General features: G+C 40.8%; 2 protein-coding genes across 12 annotated transcripts in view; one reads left to right on the plus strand and one right to left on the minus strand.

Moving 5' to 3' along the window:
- cast (calpastatin) overlaps positions 1-9,756 on the plus strand; it is a 39,819-nt gene extending 30,063 nt beyond the window's left edge. For all 8 annotated transcript variants that reach the window (XM_073467554.1, XM_073467555.1, XM_073467556.1 and 5 more), the window contains 25 exons: positions 702-788; positions 1,260-1,331; positions 1,427-1,519; positions 1,779-1,880; positions 2,000-2,116; positions 2,233-2,307; positions 2,399-2,509; positions 3,191-3,316; positions 3,472-3,573; positions 3,685-3,801; positions 3,925-4,038; positions 4,770-4,886; positions 5,052-5,102; positions 5,236-5,340; positions 5,603-5,719; positions 5,871-5,984; positions 6,096-6,200; positions 6,294-6,398; positions 6,501-6,593; positions 6,862-6,906; positions 7,000-7,137; positions 7,274-7,354; positions 8,135-8,164; positions 8,439-8,545; positions 8,651-9,756. In XM_073467554.1, the coding sequence (XP_073323655.1) occupies positions 702-788; positions 1,260-1,331; positions 1,427-1,519; positions 1,779-1,880; positions 2,000-2,116; positions 2,233-2,307; positions 2,399-2,509; positions 3,191-3,316; positions 3,472-3,573; positions 3,685-3,801; positions 3,925-4,038; positions 4,770-4,886; positions 5,052-5,102; positions 5,236-5,340; positions 5,603-5,719; positions 5,871-5,984; positions 6,096-6,200; positions 6,294-6,398; positions 6,501-6,593; positions 6,862-6,906; positions 7,000-7,137; positions 7,274-7,354; positions 8,135-8,164; positions 8,439-8,537 (2,316 nt within the window). In that variant the 3' untranslated portion in view covers positions 8,538-8,545; positions 8,651-9,756. The remainder of the gene's footprint in view (positions 1-701; positions 789-1,259; positions 1,332-1,426; positions 1,520-1,778; positions 1,881-1,999; positions 2,117-2,232; positions 2,308-2,398; positions 2,510-3,190; positions 3,317-3,471; positions 3,574-3,684; positions 3,802-3,924; positions 4,039-4,769; positions 4,887-5,051; positions 5,103-5,235; positions 5,341-5,602; positions 5,720-5,870; positions 5,985-6,095; positions 6,201-6,293; positions 6,399-6,500; positions 6,594-6,861; positions 6,907-6,999; positions 7,138-7,273; positions 7,355-8,134; positions 8,165-8,438; positions 8,546-8,650) is intronic.
- Positions 9,440-12,928, minus strand: cd8a (CD8a molecule). 4 transcript variants are annotated; one of them, XM_073467565.1, is made up of 6 exons: positions 12,805-12,928; positions 12,224-12,553; positions 12,036-12,137; positions 11,821-11,928; positions 11,576-11,615; positions 9,440-10,981 (listed from the first exon to the last, which is right to left on the minus strand). In XM_073467565.1, exons 1-6 carry the CDS (start codon positions 12,839-12,841, stop codon positions 10,933-10,935), a joined length of 666 nt encoding a protein of 221 aa, XP_073323666.1. In that variant the 5' UTR covers positions 12,842-12,928; the 3' UTR covers positions 9,440-10,932. The 4 variants fall into 4 exon arrangements, with proteins under 4 accessions (XP_073323666.1, XP_073323665.1, XP_073323664.1 ...); XM_073467564.1 differs by lacking the exon at positions 12,805-12,928 and adding an exon at positions 12,666-12,795 and having other exon boundaries at positions 12,036-12,131; XM_073467563.1 differs by lacking the exon at positions 12,805-12,928 and adding an exon at positions 12,666-12,795.
- Positions 12,929-14,431: the final 1,503 nt, after the last annotated feature.

Raw genomic sequence — 14,431 nt, forward strand, 5'->3', positions numbered from 1 at the left:
GCAAATCACATCACACACACATTCAGGAAGCACTGTTTCCACTGGATGATCTGGTTCCTCTAGAGTTGGGAATGTTGCACTGCACTGGTGGGTGTTGTCACAGCAAACAGCGCTGGACCCGACTTCTCCATCTTAGCTCGTTGGCTCTTGTCAACAAACCCAAACACTTATATAAATATACAGTATGTGCACCTCCACATAGACACACACACACTGATACATCTATTACACACTGAGATATCCACCCACATGTAGGTTACTATTTACTCACCGTCAACACACCCACATTTGCATCATAGCCGACTCCCACTTAGTCTTTTTGTCTTGCATGAGGCTTCTTTAGTTCTGTGTCAAACGATCTGTTTCCACCCAGATACTCTCCTCCAGTGTGAGTTTTGTGTTTTAACTTTTGATGTTTATCATATTTATGCTCAGTCGAAGCAGTTTTATGTGTCAGATGTGTCTTTTAAAAGATTTTATTTGTGATTTGTTATGTCTTCAAGGAATGTGAAGGGTGTGCCTGTACTTTTCCTTCACTGTTGGTACATGTAATCTGGTTTGCATTATTTTGCCTCTGACTTGGTCAGATATGCCATCTAGTGGAGGATCATATGGCTGTTATGGATCATAATTTGGAGTAATTTGCTCAGATTAATAGTTTTTAAAAGTCTGTTCATGTCATGTCATGTTTTTCCACACAGAAACCACTGAGCACTGACGACGCCCTGGCTTCTCTGTCAGCTGGTTTCATGTCTTCCACCACTCCAGCTGCAGGCGTGCAGCCAGAGGTCAGATTCTTAAAACATGTAGCACTCGGCTGCTAGTTCCTCCTCCAGCTTCACATCTCATGTACACACAAGACAAAACTCCATGCTTAACATTCCCAGTCTGGCATGTCTGTTGTTGACAGTATCAGTCCCGACTCTACACTTACATTCCTCTATAACATTAAAGGTGCAGTATGTAAGAATTGGTCACCTGTCAAATTCATACTCAAAACAAATAGGGGGCAGCAGATAACCAGAGTAACTGCTAACTGCTGCTAACTGTAGCTGTCCTTAACTAGTTAGCTCAGTTAGCCGTGCAGCTAGTGGTTCTGACTGGGAACTCGGGGACTAGAGGAGTGTAAATGTCACACCGCTAGCACAGGAGCTATGGACTGGGATGGAGTCTTACATATTACTCCTTTAAAAGGGGGATCTTTTTTTTTAGAAGTCTAACAAATTCCCATCTTGTTTTTTTCTAAATGAAATTCATAGAAAAAGGGCCATGTCGACGTTGTCAGTGCCTCATCTGCCGGCCCTGCTAGCTTCGCACCACCTCCTGTACAGGTAAAGTAAAACTATCACGTCTGTGCAGTGTCATCATAGAGGCATCTGACGGATGGAGCTAAGAATCAAATCATAATGTTGTGTCTCTGTTGCAGAAATCTCAAACCTCTGCAGCAGCTCCTCCTGCTGATAAAAAAGCCAGGATGGAGAAAGCCTCAGACGCTGGACGCCCCTCTGCTCCTTCCAAGGTACAGTAAGTTCACAGGAACACTGTCCTGAAAACGTCTTGAGGTGCTGACGGTGCTCAGATATCCTGTTGTTTTCAGTAGTTTCCTCTAAGTGAAGTGTGTGAAGTTGAATGTTGTCTCTGTTGGACACCAAGCCCAAGACTGATGACAGAGCTATACAGCAGTGGGCAAAATACTTTGTACCCTAGTCTTTGCCCGGCGCTCTCTTCTTCTTACTTCCGTAGTAGTAATATGTGACAATCCCCTTTTCTCTCCGCAGAGCGCCATGCCTCAGGATGCTCTCAGTGCTCTTGTTGACTCGTTGCCAGCAGACACACCGAAACCTGAACCCCCCAAAGTCAGACCTGAGGACATGGTCTCAGTAAGAGCACAAACAATCGCAGAGTTCACAGCTTCTGATTGCAGAAAGCCTCCGGCTGTTGGCACATCTGTAGTATTTGTGTTTCAGCTCCTCACAGAAACCTTTTGTATTTCTTGTAGGAGGACAAACACAAGAAGGAGAAGGGTGTTTTTGTAGGAGAGAGGGACGATTCAATTCATCCAGACTACAGGTTTGATGAGGAGAAACTCAAAAAACTGCCTGCTCCCAAACCTGAGGTGAGACTGGGACACATTCAAAGTCTTACTGTGATATCAACACAATAATAAGGATATTGGCATTCAAAATATACCACTCTCTTTCCTCCGTGTCCCTTCCTCTTCTCCTCCTGCAGCCCAAAATGGCCACTAGCGAGGCTCTGGACTTTTTGTCTGGAGGCTTCCTGGACTCTTCAGCAGCTCCTGTACAGGTACATTGTAGATCTGTCACTGGTAACAGCAGACAAACTAATGCAACGTACACATCATCTCTTTAAATGCCATCTCTGTTGGTTGTTGTAGAAAGCCCCTCCTGTTGCTGTGTGTCCTGCTCCTGCTGATAAAAAATCCAAGACGGAGAAAGTCCCTGATGATTTCTCTCTGGAGGCTGGACTTTCCGCTTCGACTGCCAAGGTACAGTGAGCTCACACTTCCACTTCCCCATAAGCGTCTCCTGTGAGGTTCTGACCCAGTGATGGTGTCAGAGGAAAAGTCAGAGGATCGCCAAGTTATTAGAATTCATCCTGAGAAACATAAATGTTAATCCACCCGACGGTTTATGAGACATTCACTTCAAATAAAAAATGGTGACCTTGTGTGGTCATTATAGGAAAAGTAGAGAGATCACCAAAGTCATTAGGAAACATCGTCTGGGAACCATGAGGGTCTGAACAGAACTGTGTGTCGATACGTCAAGTAGATGTTGAGATGTATTCCAGAATAAATGAATGAAATCTTTGACCTGCACCTTGTGGTGCTAAATAAAAAGTTGTGGGATCACCAAATGCTAGCACTGCTAATAACATGGAACACTCTCTATTGATCTAAATACAGATATTTTCATGTATTAAACAGACAGAGATACAGATAGTAGATCTGATATTCAGTCTGATACCAGCGTTTAATTGTTTGCAAGAAGTGACACTACTTATAAAATACTGACACTGTAAGTAGAAGCTATTTTCTCACAGTAAAAGAACACAGCAACACTTATTGGATACAAATGCCTTTAAAAATGTTGTGATCACATTCGAGAGTACAGCTGAAATAGGTCATGAATATAAAGTTTAATGTCGTCTCTGTTGTCTGGTGTAGAAAGTGGAGTCCTGTGCCGTCCCCCCTGTGGCTGTGTGTCCTCCTGCTCCTGCTGATAAAAAAGCCAAAGGAGGGAAAACTGCTGCTGTAAAGGACAGCACTGACGGCAAGCTCAAGACTGATCTGGTGAGACACTGGAAATGTACAGATTAGTTTCCCTGCTTTTCTTTCCCTCACCAGTTTACCTTGTCACTCATGCGCGTGGGAGGAATCTTATTTAAATGTTTAAACTGTGAATATATGACGGATCAGTTGAGCACAATCTCCTATTCTCTCCTCAGGGCGACATGTCTCTGGACGCTCTCAGTGCTCTTGGTGACTCGCTGGCAGCAGACACCCCAAGACCTGAACTCCCCGAAGTCAGACCTGAGGACATGGTCTCGGTAGGAGCACACAGAGTTCACAGCTTCTGATTGCAGAAGGCCTCCGGCTGTTGGCACATCTATAGTATTTGTGTTTCAGCTCCTCACAGAAACCTTTTGTATTTCTTGTAGGAGGACAAACACAAGAAGGAGAAGGGTGTTTTTGTAGGAGAGAGGGACGATTCAATTCATCCAGACTACAGGTTTGATGAGGAGAAACTCAAAAAACTGCCTGCTCCCAAACCTGAGGTGAGACTGGGACACATTCACTTGAGGGGACTAAAAGTCTTACTGTGATATCAACACAATAATAACTGCAGGATATTGATATACAACATTTTCCTCCATGTCCCTCCTCTCCTCCTCCTGCAGCCCACCTTGGCCACTGGTGATGCTCTGGACTTTTTGTCTGGAGACTTGATGACCTCCTCAGCAGCTCCTGCTGTCCACGCTCCCGTTGTCACCCCCTCAGCTCCTCCTGCACAGGTAGGATCCAGCACTGGTTCCAGTAGCTCAGACCTGCAGGTTGATGTACAAATGAATCAGTCCAGCGGATGAAACATGTATACTGAAGCAGAAGTAATGGTAGCATTTTTGTGTGCTGTTCTGTTTAATAATGATGTGTGCATTTTTAGCATTAGCACAGTCTACATGTCACATCTCCGTATTCTCATTTCCCTCGCAATGTTATATCATTGGGAAAAAAAGTAGACATTTTGGGAAATATGCTTTTGCTGTGTCTTGCAGAGAGTTAGAAAAGAAGACCGATAGCACTGTCATGTCTGTAGTCTATGTTGCCGGTTAGCTTAGCCTAGCATAAAAAACTAGAACCGGGAAGAGAGTTACTCTGGCTCTGTCCAAAGGTTGAAAATAGAATCAAATGAAAAAATAAATAAATAAATAATACATTTCACTTATTAACACACCCCAAAAACAAACAAACAAAAAAAACCTGCAAAAACAACGTGGTTTTACAAAGCCAGGCTAGCTGTCTCCTCTTGTTTCTAGTTTTAATGCTAAGCTAAGCTAACTTCTCCTAGCTTCTTACTTATCGGCCACACCTTGGAATGGTATCGTTCGTCTCATTCAACTCTCGGCTGGAAACCAGAGAAAAAGTAAAAAAAAGTATTCTTTCAAGATTTTGTGTTAAATCAAGATGAATTTTCATTTTAAAATGTTCCTTGTGATCCCTAAAAGCTCTTGTCTCCGTTTTCTAGACCAAAGTAGAGGATTTGTCAGCTCTGGATTTGCTTTCTGACGATTTTGTGGCTCCAACCAAAGCTTCAGGACTTCAGGCACCGGTCCCCCCTCCTTCCAAGAAGAAGACACCAGAGGTAAAGCCACTGGTGTGTGTTAGCATATCATTTAGGCTTGCTATACTGTGTTTCTCCTGGACATAATATTGTGTTCTCAGCTGTGCGCCTGTGTTTGCATTCTCTACCGTCCCACGTCTTCTTTTTCGTCAACATGTCCCTCTGTGTGTCCCTGTCTTCCTGCAGAAAACAGTTTGTCCAGTTGATGTCACCCCTGCAAAACCCAAGTCTGGGAAGGTAACTGTGAGGATACAAAATTACATTTTTTCTGAAATTCTTCATTTGCACTATATATTTTAAAATTCTTGTTTAAACTGTATCCGGCTAAAAGAAAGTAAATGATATACTTCCTCTCATGTTTTCTCCTCAGGACGACTCTATGTCTCTGGACGCTCTCAGTGCTCTCGGTGACACGTTGGCAACAGACACACCAAGACCTGAGCTCCCCAAAATCAGACCTGAGGACATGGTCTCGGTATGGGACACACACAAACTCACACAAAAAGCGTTAGCACTCCAAACACACAAAAACATAGGATTTATCTATATTTTTTCTGCTTTATGGCGCGGTAGAAAATCAATGTTACATATATATGAAATGCATGGATGTGAAAAAAAAAATGAAATAATTGCAAAGAACCATGCAGACAACTTACCATTATTTTGTTTACAAGTGTGCATTTGTAGTAAAAAAATGTTCCCACCAGGTAACGTAATGCTTTCTTTCCTTTTCATAGGAGGGCAAGGTCAAGGAGGAGAAAGGTGTTCGTGTAGGAGAGAGGGAGGACACACTTCCTCCAGAGTACAGGTTCGATAAGGACAAACTCCAAAAACTGCCTGCCCCCAAACCTGAGGTGAGACTGGGACACATTCACTCATACGCTGTTTTTATTAGCAGAGCTGTTTTGGAAAACATATATTTGCACTGATGAGGCAAAGATCTGATCCTTAAAAACAGTGTTCCTAATCAGAGCTTAACATGTCCCTCCTCTCCTCCTCCTGCAGCCCACCATTGGCACTGGCGATGCTCTGGACTTTTTGTCTGGAGACTTGATGACCTCCTCAGCAGCTCCTGCTGTCCACGCTCCTGTTGTCATCCCCTCAGCTCCTCCTGCACAGGTACACTGTGGATTTATCACAGTTTACGGCAGCCCTAATGATACAAGTGATGATGAAACAATTTGAGACTTCCCGAACAGATTTTTTTACGCTTCGTTTTGTCCTCCTCAGTCCTCTGCTGACTTTGCTCTGGATGCCTTGGCAGGAGACTTTGTTTCCTCCACTGCTGCTCCAGCAGTTAAGTCTGGTTTTGCTCCCCCACAAACTGCCCGGCAGGTAACCACGCCAGAACATCTTAAACCTCTTTGGACCACTTAGACTCTCTAAAACCCTGCACTTCAATCTGAACGTTTTTGTCTGTGCTTTCAGCTGTCAGGAGGAACAGACAGCGCTCTGGACGCTCTGTCAGACACCTTGAAGGATATCGCACCCGCACCTCAGCCCGCCCCGGTTCCTTGTAAAGACGTTGTCAAGGTAGCCATTATGCTTCAGGAGCACAGCCAGGATGAGAGAGAATATTTAAAAATTTCAGTCCACCAGTCACTTCAGCTGTCCTGATTTGTGTGGTTGTTGCAGGAGAAAAAGATTGTTGAAGAGAGGCTGATAAAGATGGGAGAGAAAGACGACACGCTGCCGCCAGAGTATCGACCCACAGAGGAAGATCGTAAGGTAAACTGTGTTGATATGAAATTGTATCCACACATTCATGCAGCTCCTAATGAATTAGGTGGTCCCCCGCATCATCACAGAGCTGCTAACCTGAACTCAGACTCTTAGTTTTAATGATCATCAGCTGCCGTGAGCTTGATTCACAGTTTTGGTGCATGTTATGTGGGAAAAAACAAAACAACCGTCTTTTACAAACCATGAGCAAAAATACTGTGTGAGGGTTTCTGATTTGAAAACTTACTGGAATCTGCTTATCGATTCATTTAAGAAAATGGAAGAAGCAAAGAAAAAGGCAGCCGCAGCACCCAAGGAGGTAAAAATGCAACACACAGAAACAAACACACATACATACACACACTGTGAAATGATATGTGTGCAGATAGTTTGAATTCTTGTCTTTCTCTAGAAGACTATGGATGATAAAACAGCCTTGGACCTGCTGGCTGGTGATTTTGAAGCTGCTCCACTGCCCACTGCAGCTGCTGCATCATGTGCAGCCACAACAAAGCTGGAACCTCCTGTGCTGGACTCAGATCCCCTGAAGGTAGCGCAGAAAATTAACTAAAACTGACCTTACAACTCCTCCTTATATAACAGATTTGAGTTGCAGTTGGTAATGTTGCTATGTGGGGCCAATTTTATTTATTCTTTTTTAAAAATGTTTTATTATTCTTTCCCAGCCAATGGCAGGTCCTGTCCTAGACAACCTGGCAGGCACACTGCTCCCAGATGAGTTAAAATCGAAGACGGACAAACCAAAGGTAAAAACAGGATCTGTGTGCCATGAGCCCGATGTACTAAACTTCACTTATAAATGCTCTGAAGAGCAAGAACCTCAGGTGTTCTTGTGAAAAGTGAAGAAACATGTCTTACTCCTATTCTGAATTATACAGCACACACATTCTTACATATTGCACATTAAGTCAAAAGCAATTTGACAGGTAACTGTATTTGTTTAGTTGGTAGAATGAGTACAAGTGAAGTGTTTGATCTTTCACTAAAAGGGCCAGTATGTAGTTTTGGAGAAGAAATTCAAACTTGCATATAAGAAATAATACAAACTAGTATTATACTAATAAACAAGCTGTTCTCAAGAGGAAAATAAGGTCCCAGAACACTGTTTGAAGCTAGAAAGGTAGCAGGGTCCGAATAAATAGTATGAAACTATGTTCTCCTTTAAGGTCAGTTTGTTTATTTGTATTAAGTTCATTCAGTTACGAAAATGGAGAGAGTTTTTTTGGTGTAAAAAACTAATTAAAATGTTTTCCCCCAAAACTACATAGTGCACCTTTAAGTCTAAAATGTCATTTTAAGCAGTCTGATAAATACAGGCCCAGATCTAAATGTTTGTAAAGCCTGACATCCAATGATAAAAACCTGTATCTGACTTACAGCACTTCATGTGGTTACTGATGTTTTAGTTATCATTGCTACATGGCGCCCTCTAGAGGCCATTATTAGCACCTACAGTTCCAGTGGTCACCACCTCATGGAGCAACGAGGACTTGTTGAGCCTAACCAAGGTGTCAACTTTGTTACAGGGCAAGAGCAAGTCAAAGTCCAGGTCTAAAGTAAGACACCTGCCTGCTGCATGAAGACCTATATTAAATTGGATATGCACTATAATCGACTATTAATGAATCTGTGTGCTTATGATTGAATCAGTCTAAAAACAAATGTCTCCATCGATGGAGCCTGCACCAAGCTGCATGTGATGCACTCCTGTCTCTGCTTTGTTAATTCCCACAAATAATTCTCATCGATCTTTCAAATCATCGCATGCAAAGGTGCTGCTTCTTCCTTCCCTCTATGTATATGTTTCTTAAATTTAATCTTGTATTTCAGAAACACCACGCAGAGGAGCCATCTGCCACCGACCTGCTAGCAGGTCAGCTAAGCTCAGACGTTGTGCCAACATCTACAAAGAAGGGAGGCAAGAGCTAGACCACTTGGTAGGGTTTGCTCTCGTCTTTTGGACAATTTTAGCAGATAAATGATGAGGATAAACGTCCACATTTCCTCACTGACGTCTGAATGTGTCGCTGAATGTGTTGCAGGTTGACGGTGTAATTCATCCTCCCGGCCACAGGGACGCATCAGTGAGGGAGCAGCTCTCTGGATGACGATTCTATTTTTCTAAATTGTCAAGAATGTACAGTTTACTGGATGAGAGATGAACTTAGACACACCCATAACACTTGCTCAACACACACACAGACACACACACACAGACACAGACACACACACACACACACAGAGCTCTGCGTGCGGCGCCTTTCTTGCTCGGTTTCACATGTATTTAAGGATGAGAGGCTTTTGGTGTCAACGAGTTTTTAAAACCAGATGGAGAATGAGAAGGGGAAGCGTGGGGGAATAAAGGAATTGAGGACAAGTGACAATATTTTGTTTTGCTGGTTGGTGTGTTGAGCGTGCTGAAGGAAGGAAGGCGCTGCTCGTCAGAGTCCTGCATGCACATCTCAGCTGACAGTTTCCATCGCTCCAACGCCGCTAATGTCACAACTCACTGCTGAAGTAAGTTGTGACATTGGTTCACGCAGCGGTGACTGTCGGCTTGCCGGGGCGCAGTGAGGAGTGGGTGTATAGTATCGGGATGTTTGTGCAATCTTGATGTACACAGAAAAGCCAAGTTTTTTATCATGATGTGGTCAGATGCCTTAAGGACACTAGTGTACAGCTTAGTTTGCTTATATTTTGGACAACACATAGTTTACATGATATCTGGAGGATTTCCAGGAGGTGTTCTGCTTAAATCTGTATTCGAGAGCTTCTTGCAAATGCCTTTTACTTTCTGGAGAGATCTATCTGTCATGAGGAGGGTCTGTATGTATTTGGCCGTGTAGTGAAAAAAAAAAAAAATGCTGGTGTCCAAAAGTGCACTTAGTGAGCTGAGGTGGTTACAAGCTTTGTAAACTGCCCTTCTTTGTATACTGTAAAAAACTGTAACTGTTTTTTGCTCTATAAGACAACACTGTGTAATTTAGAAAGGGCTTTCAACTGTAAGATCAAAAATCAATATACTTCCCCCGAGTTTTTTATTTTTTTTTTCATGTCAAAGGTTTTGTGTGGGTGTGAGTCAACAGATATGAGAGATATTTTAGATGTGGGAATACTAATTAAATAAAATAAACTAAAAACAAAAGTGTTTCTATACGCAGAGTCTGGTTTTTAAGATGTTAAAAGGAGAAAAACAACCCAACATGAACTGCTTTAATATGTGGAAAAATGCTGAATCCTGCAGAAAATCAATAAACATTGTTTTCTCAAAGGTGTGAGGGAAATTCTGAATTATACACTTCTCTATATTCTGACTTCCTGGTTTTTCGCCCTGCATACAGTCGTAGCAGCCCACTTCCTTTTTACTCGGGGGACTTACAACAAAACAACTTCGCTCCAGTTTCGTGTTAAACTTTTATATCCCTGTGCCAAGAGCCTGAATGACTGATTAGGATGCAAATGAGTGGGTTTGATGTGTGAAAAAAGAAAAGGAAAAAAGCAACACAAATAAAGACAAATCGAATCGTTGCAACAGAGAAAGCATGCTTTTCTGAGTGGTATTACATTTTATTTTGTTATACAATTCTGACATTGGGAAAACTCTAAAATATCAGTACTGTACATACAATTATACATAACAAAACAAAGTTACATATTTGTTCCTCATTACTTTGAAACCATAGAAATCTGAATAAAGGGAAGCGCTACTTTGAAGAAATGAAACAAACTAATTGAAAGCTTATCCTCCTGCAAAGAATTATATTATCAGAGATCATTTTTGTCTATTCAATCTACTCAAGATTAAGGCAAGTTAAGTTCTTATTTAAAAATCACAAACCTAAAGGAGAGTACAGTAAAACCAAAGTCAAAACATAGTCAAAAGTACACATTGTAAATGTAAAATAAAAAGAAACAAAAATTAAAATTATATACAATCTTTGCACACATTTCAATAGGAAAAAAAAAACATGAATCAGAGTGATGAATTCTAATATTCTCAGGATTTAAATTATATCAAAATTATTTGATATGGATGAACAGACATTTCATTTCAAGTTATTTCATTAAAAGAGTTCAGTCTGGGTGTGATTGTGCAGCGTTATCGGCCATCAAACCATGAATTTGAAAGTATTTAATGTGTTGAATCCTTGATCATCTTTTTATATTTTTCATTACAAACAGTATTTTTTTTTTTTTTTTGTCGGCAGCAAAATATTCACTATGATTGCCACTAAACTGTAAATCAGATAAAATAGCTACAAGAACGCAACACTGTAAAAGAACTGAAGTTTAAAGAAATGTCGGTGAAATGGCACCGTGTGGATTAATATTGTCTGTTTGCCATTTGTTTTCCATCAGCCGCTGCCCGTGGTCTACAGAGATAAAGAAGTAAACAAGGTATTTAATGATGATGATAATAATAATATTTTTGATTATTATTATTATTATTAATAATAATAATAATAATAATAAAGCAGCATTAGAAATAAAACTTTAACACTTTAATTTGCTAATGATCACTAGGAAGAGTACTGTAAAGAATGATGTAATTTGTTAGTAATTACAGGGAAATAGAGACAAAATATTAAGTAAATTGAGTTTAATTAGTGAAGAATCAGAATCACATTTATTGGCCAAGTATGTGTGCGCATGCAACAAACTTGACTCTGGTTTTGTCGTTAGCCGGATGTACTAACAGTCAGAACAATTTAAAGAAGATAGAAATAAATACACAGCTACAAACGAGGATGACAAACTCTACATACAAGTACGTGAAAAAAATAGAGGCCTATACAAAAATTAGTATAAAAGCAATGATGAATAACAACATGCATGTTTATTAGCATTAGTTGATAATAGTAATTTCCTTGAAACAGCTGCTTATTTAATTAAAAAATACACTGAGCTAACTATTTTTTTTAAAATCCTACTATCAGAGTAAAATAAAATATAAATAAATAACTTACTTTCTTTTGTAATGGTGTGGGCATCTCTTTGTCCTTATTTCTACAGCAAATGCAAAAAGGGTTGTTAAAAATGTGATAACGCACACATTATAGCAAAATCATGCAAGTATTTATCAAAGGAAGCAGGAAAAAATACAGAAAATTTGCAGAATTTAAAACAACAGCATGAGAATTTATCGTCTGCATACAAAAATCATAAAACAAAATGGCTGTTTTTGTAGCTTTAAGCTCTTGGGTGGACTTACTGTTGCAGTACACGGTGGTGATGATAAGGAGTAGAAGAAGAAGGCCGCAGCCGCCGACTAGTGGGCCCAGTATGATCGGAGTACAAAACATGGAGAGGCCGGTTTCCGCTGTAAAGCATGTGCTCATTTACCAACTGCTGTTCTCTCTTCACAGCATCGTAAACATGAGGATGATAAGGATTCACTACACACATTTTTTGATTTGTAACATTTACCTTTCCCGCTACTGTTGATGCAATTGCATGGCGGGGCATCTGTGCATCGACTCTGTTCATTGTCAATTGGGGTCGAGGTCGGTTGGGCTGCTTTTTCTTTAACTTGAGAGAAGAAATATGTGATGAGAGTGTGACTGAAAAGCATCCATCATATCACAATGAGACCAAATTTATGAAACAAAACCCACCTACGACCAGTCGAGTTACTGTGCCGAATCTCAGTTCAGTGCCTTTGTGGAGTGACGCACAGCTGTAAATGCCGCTGTCGTCAGCTTCTTTAAAAGACTTCAGTGTTAGGTAATCTTGTGCAATCTTTGTGAAAGTGAAGATGGAAGTTGGAGGCTTTGTATTTGGTTTTTTCACGCCAGTATTGCTGAAAGACCCAATGAATTCCATGCCAGATTTGTCCAGCACTCGAAACCAAATGATCATAGAGCCAGGCTCAGGAGGACGACACCTGATATCAACCTGCTGCCCCTCATTTACGGCCATGTCCTCACCAGCTCCTGAAGTAATCTCTGAAAGATTTAATAAATAACGCCTTAACACATCATCATCATTTACACATTAATAGCATTTCACCCTCATGGTAGCGATTAGAGAAAACAGTAAAATTTAAGTTAGACTTACTTTGATAAAAAGCTAGAATCACCAGAATATGAATCCACTTTTGTTCCATTTTAATCTTGTGGGCGACAGAAGCTCCTAAACACGACTTTGCTTAAGACTGCTAGGAGATAATTTAGTGAGATATCAAACCACGCCCCACCTGTAACCTTCTTCTCGGCTGTGTCAAATGGGATCATTGCAGCGCAGTGTTGCAGAGACCTCCTGCAGCATGGTCGTGGTCTGCTGTTCTTTGAAGTGGAGCCCACTGATGTGCACTTCACACCTCTGCCTCTGGTTTGAAGCATCGAACTGCATTTCACGCACCAGGTACTGACACACAAACGCAGCAGTGCACGGTATGTAAGATGACAAGGGCAGAGTAGAAGTATAAAAACTGCAAGCTGAGCACGTGTGTGGCAGCTCACTTTACACAGATACAACTCTGCACTGTTTCCCAAATCAAACAGTGAATTTGAAGAACAAATTTCGAGAAACCCCATCCTTATGTCGGCAAAATCTGCCCTGCTGAAGTACCCTGGAGCCAGAATCCCTGCCTTCTACCTCCCTCCTGTGTGTGATGTGACAGATCAGCTTTGAATAAATTGATAATATTGTTATAAATTCCAAAGAACTGACTTTTTGTTGATCCTTCTGGTGAAATCACTTCTTGTAGCTGCTAATTTCATGGATCCGAACAGAGTGAAGAGACAAGTATAGAGACGTCACAGTGGCTAAATTGTCTTGACTCAAAACCACGAGTTTAACTTCCCTATTTTATTCCACCAGTATTAATCCTGTAATAAAAAAGAACCCCAATTTGAATTTGACTGGCTAACAGACTGTATTTGTGTTGAGTGTTACCTAATAAATAAGAGTCTAGTTACGCCGATGACATAACTCTGATAGGCAGCATTAAAATAAAATCATTAAAAGTACAATGGTATGGCAAATTTACTAATTTTTATTGGCTAACCACACCCAACACAAAATGTCACACTGTGTTATCATTCAGGGTCACATTCACTGCAGCAAAGGGAAAATTCAAACCAATAGATGGCAGCAAAAGCAACATTTATAGGTCTGTCATTGTTTAACCGGTGAATCTTGAGTCACAAAACTGCTGTTTATCTTCTCTTCAATGGCTGAAATTTTAAAGGGTGTTTTATCGCTGCCCACACCCCAGTTAGTAATGTCATGGCAGGTGTTTTAACGTTTGACAACTGAAAAAAAAAACAGATAATGTGAAACACCTTCTGTGGTCAGATATTTGAGCCCACAGAGAAGCAACAGCTTATTGTCTCAAATGTTGACAGTGATTAGCTATTTACAGTGAGAGACGTCACAGTGTAAAATGGGCCTCAACCATAGAAGTGGCATCATTGTTAACGGGCTTCTATCTTTGTTTTCTTTTTTTTCTTTTTTTTCTTTTTTACTGTGTTATAAACTAGAGATCTGGATGACATGCAGTATGTACAAGGTCCAGGGGATTCGACAAAACTGAGTTGCATTACAGGAAAAGCAGGATCCAGTGTTTTGGCAGCTTGACCTCAACTTTTGAATATATGTTGGGATATCTTAGGCCAGCTATTCTCAAACTGTGGTATGAGTAAAATGTAAAATGTTAGCACAAACAATAGGGATGTTGACCAAAAATGGAAATGATCGAGGTTGTAAAACAGCATTTTCCATTCATAAAAAAGTAACTACAAAGGGACGTAGCCAACAATTAAAGGGGTACTCTGTAATTTTGGGAAAGAAATTTTAATCAGAAGAAAAAGAGCTTCAAT

Source organism: Pagrus major, chromosome 6, assembly GCF_040436345.1.
Source record: "Pagrus major chromosome 6, Pma_NU_1.0".
Lineage (NCBI taxonomy): Eukaryota > Metazoa > Chordata > Actinopteri > Spariformes > Sparidae > Pagrus > Pagrus major.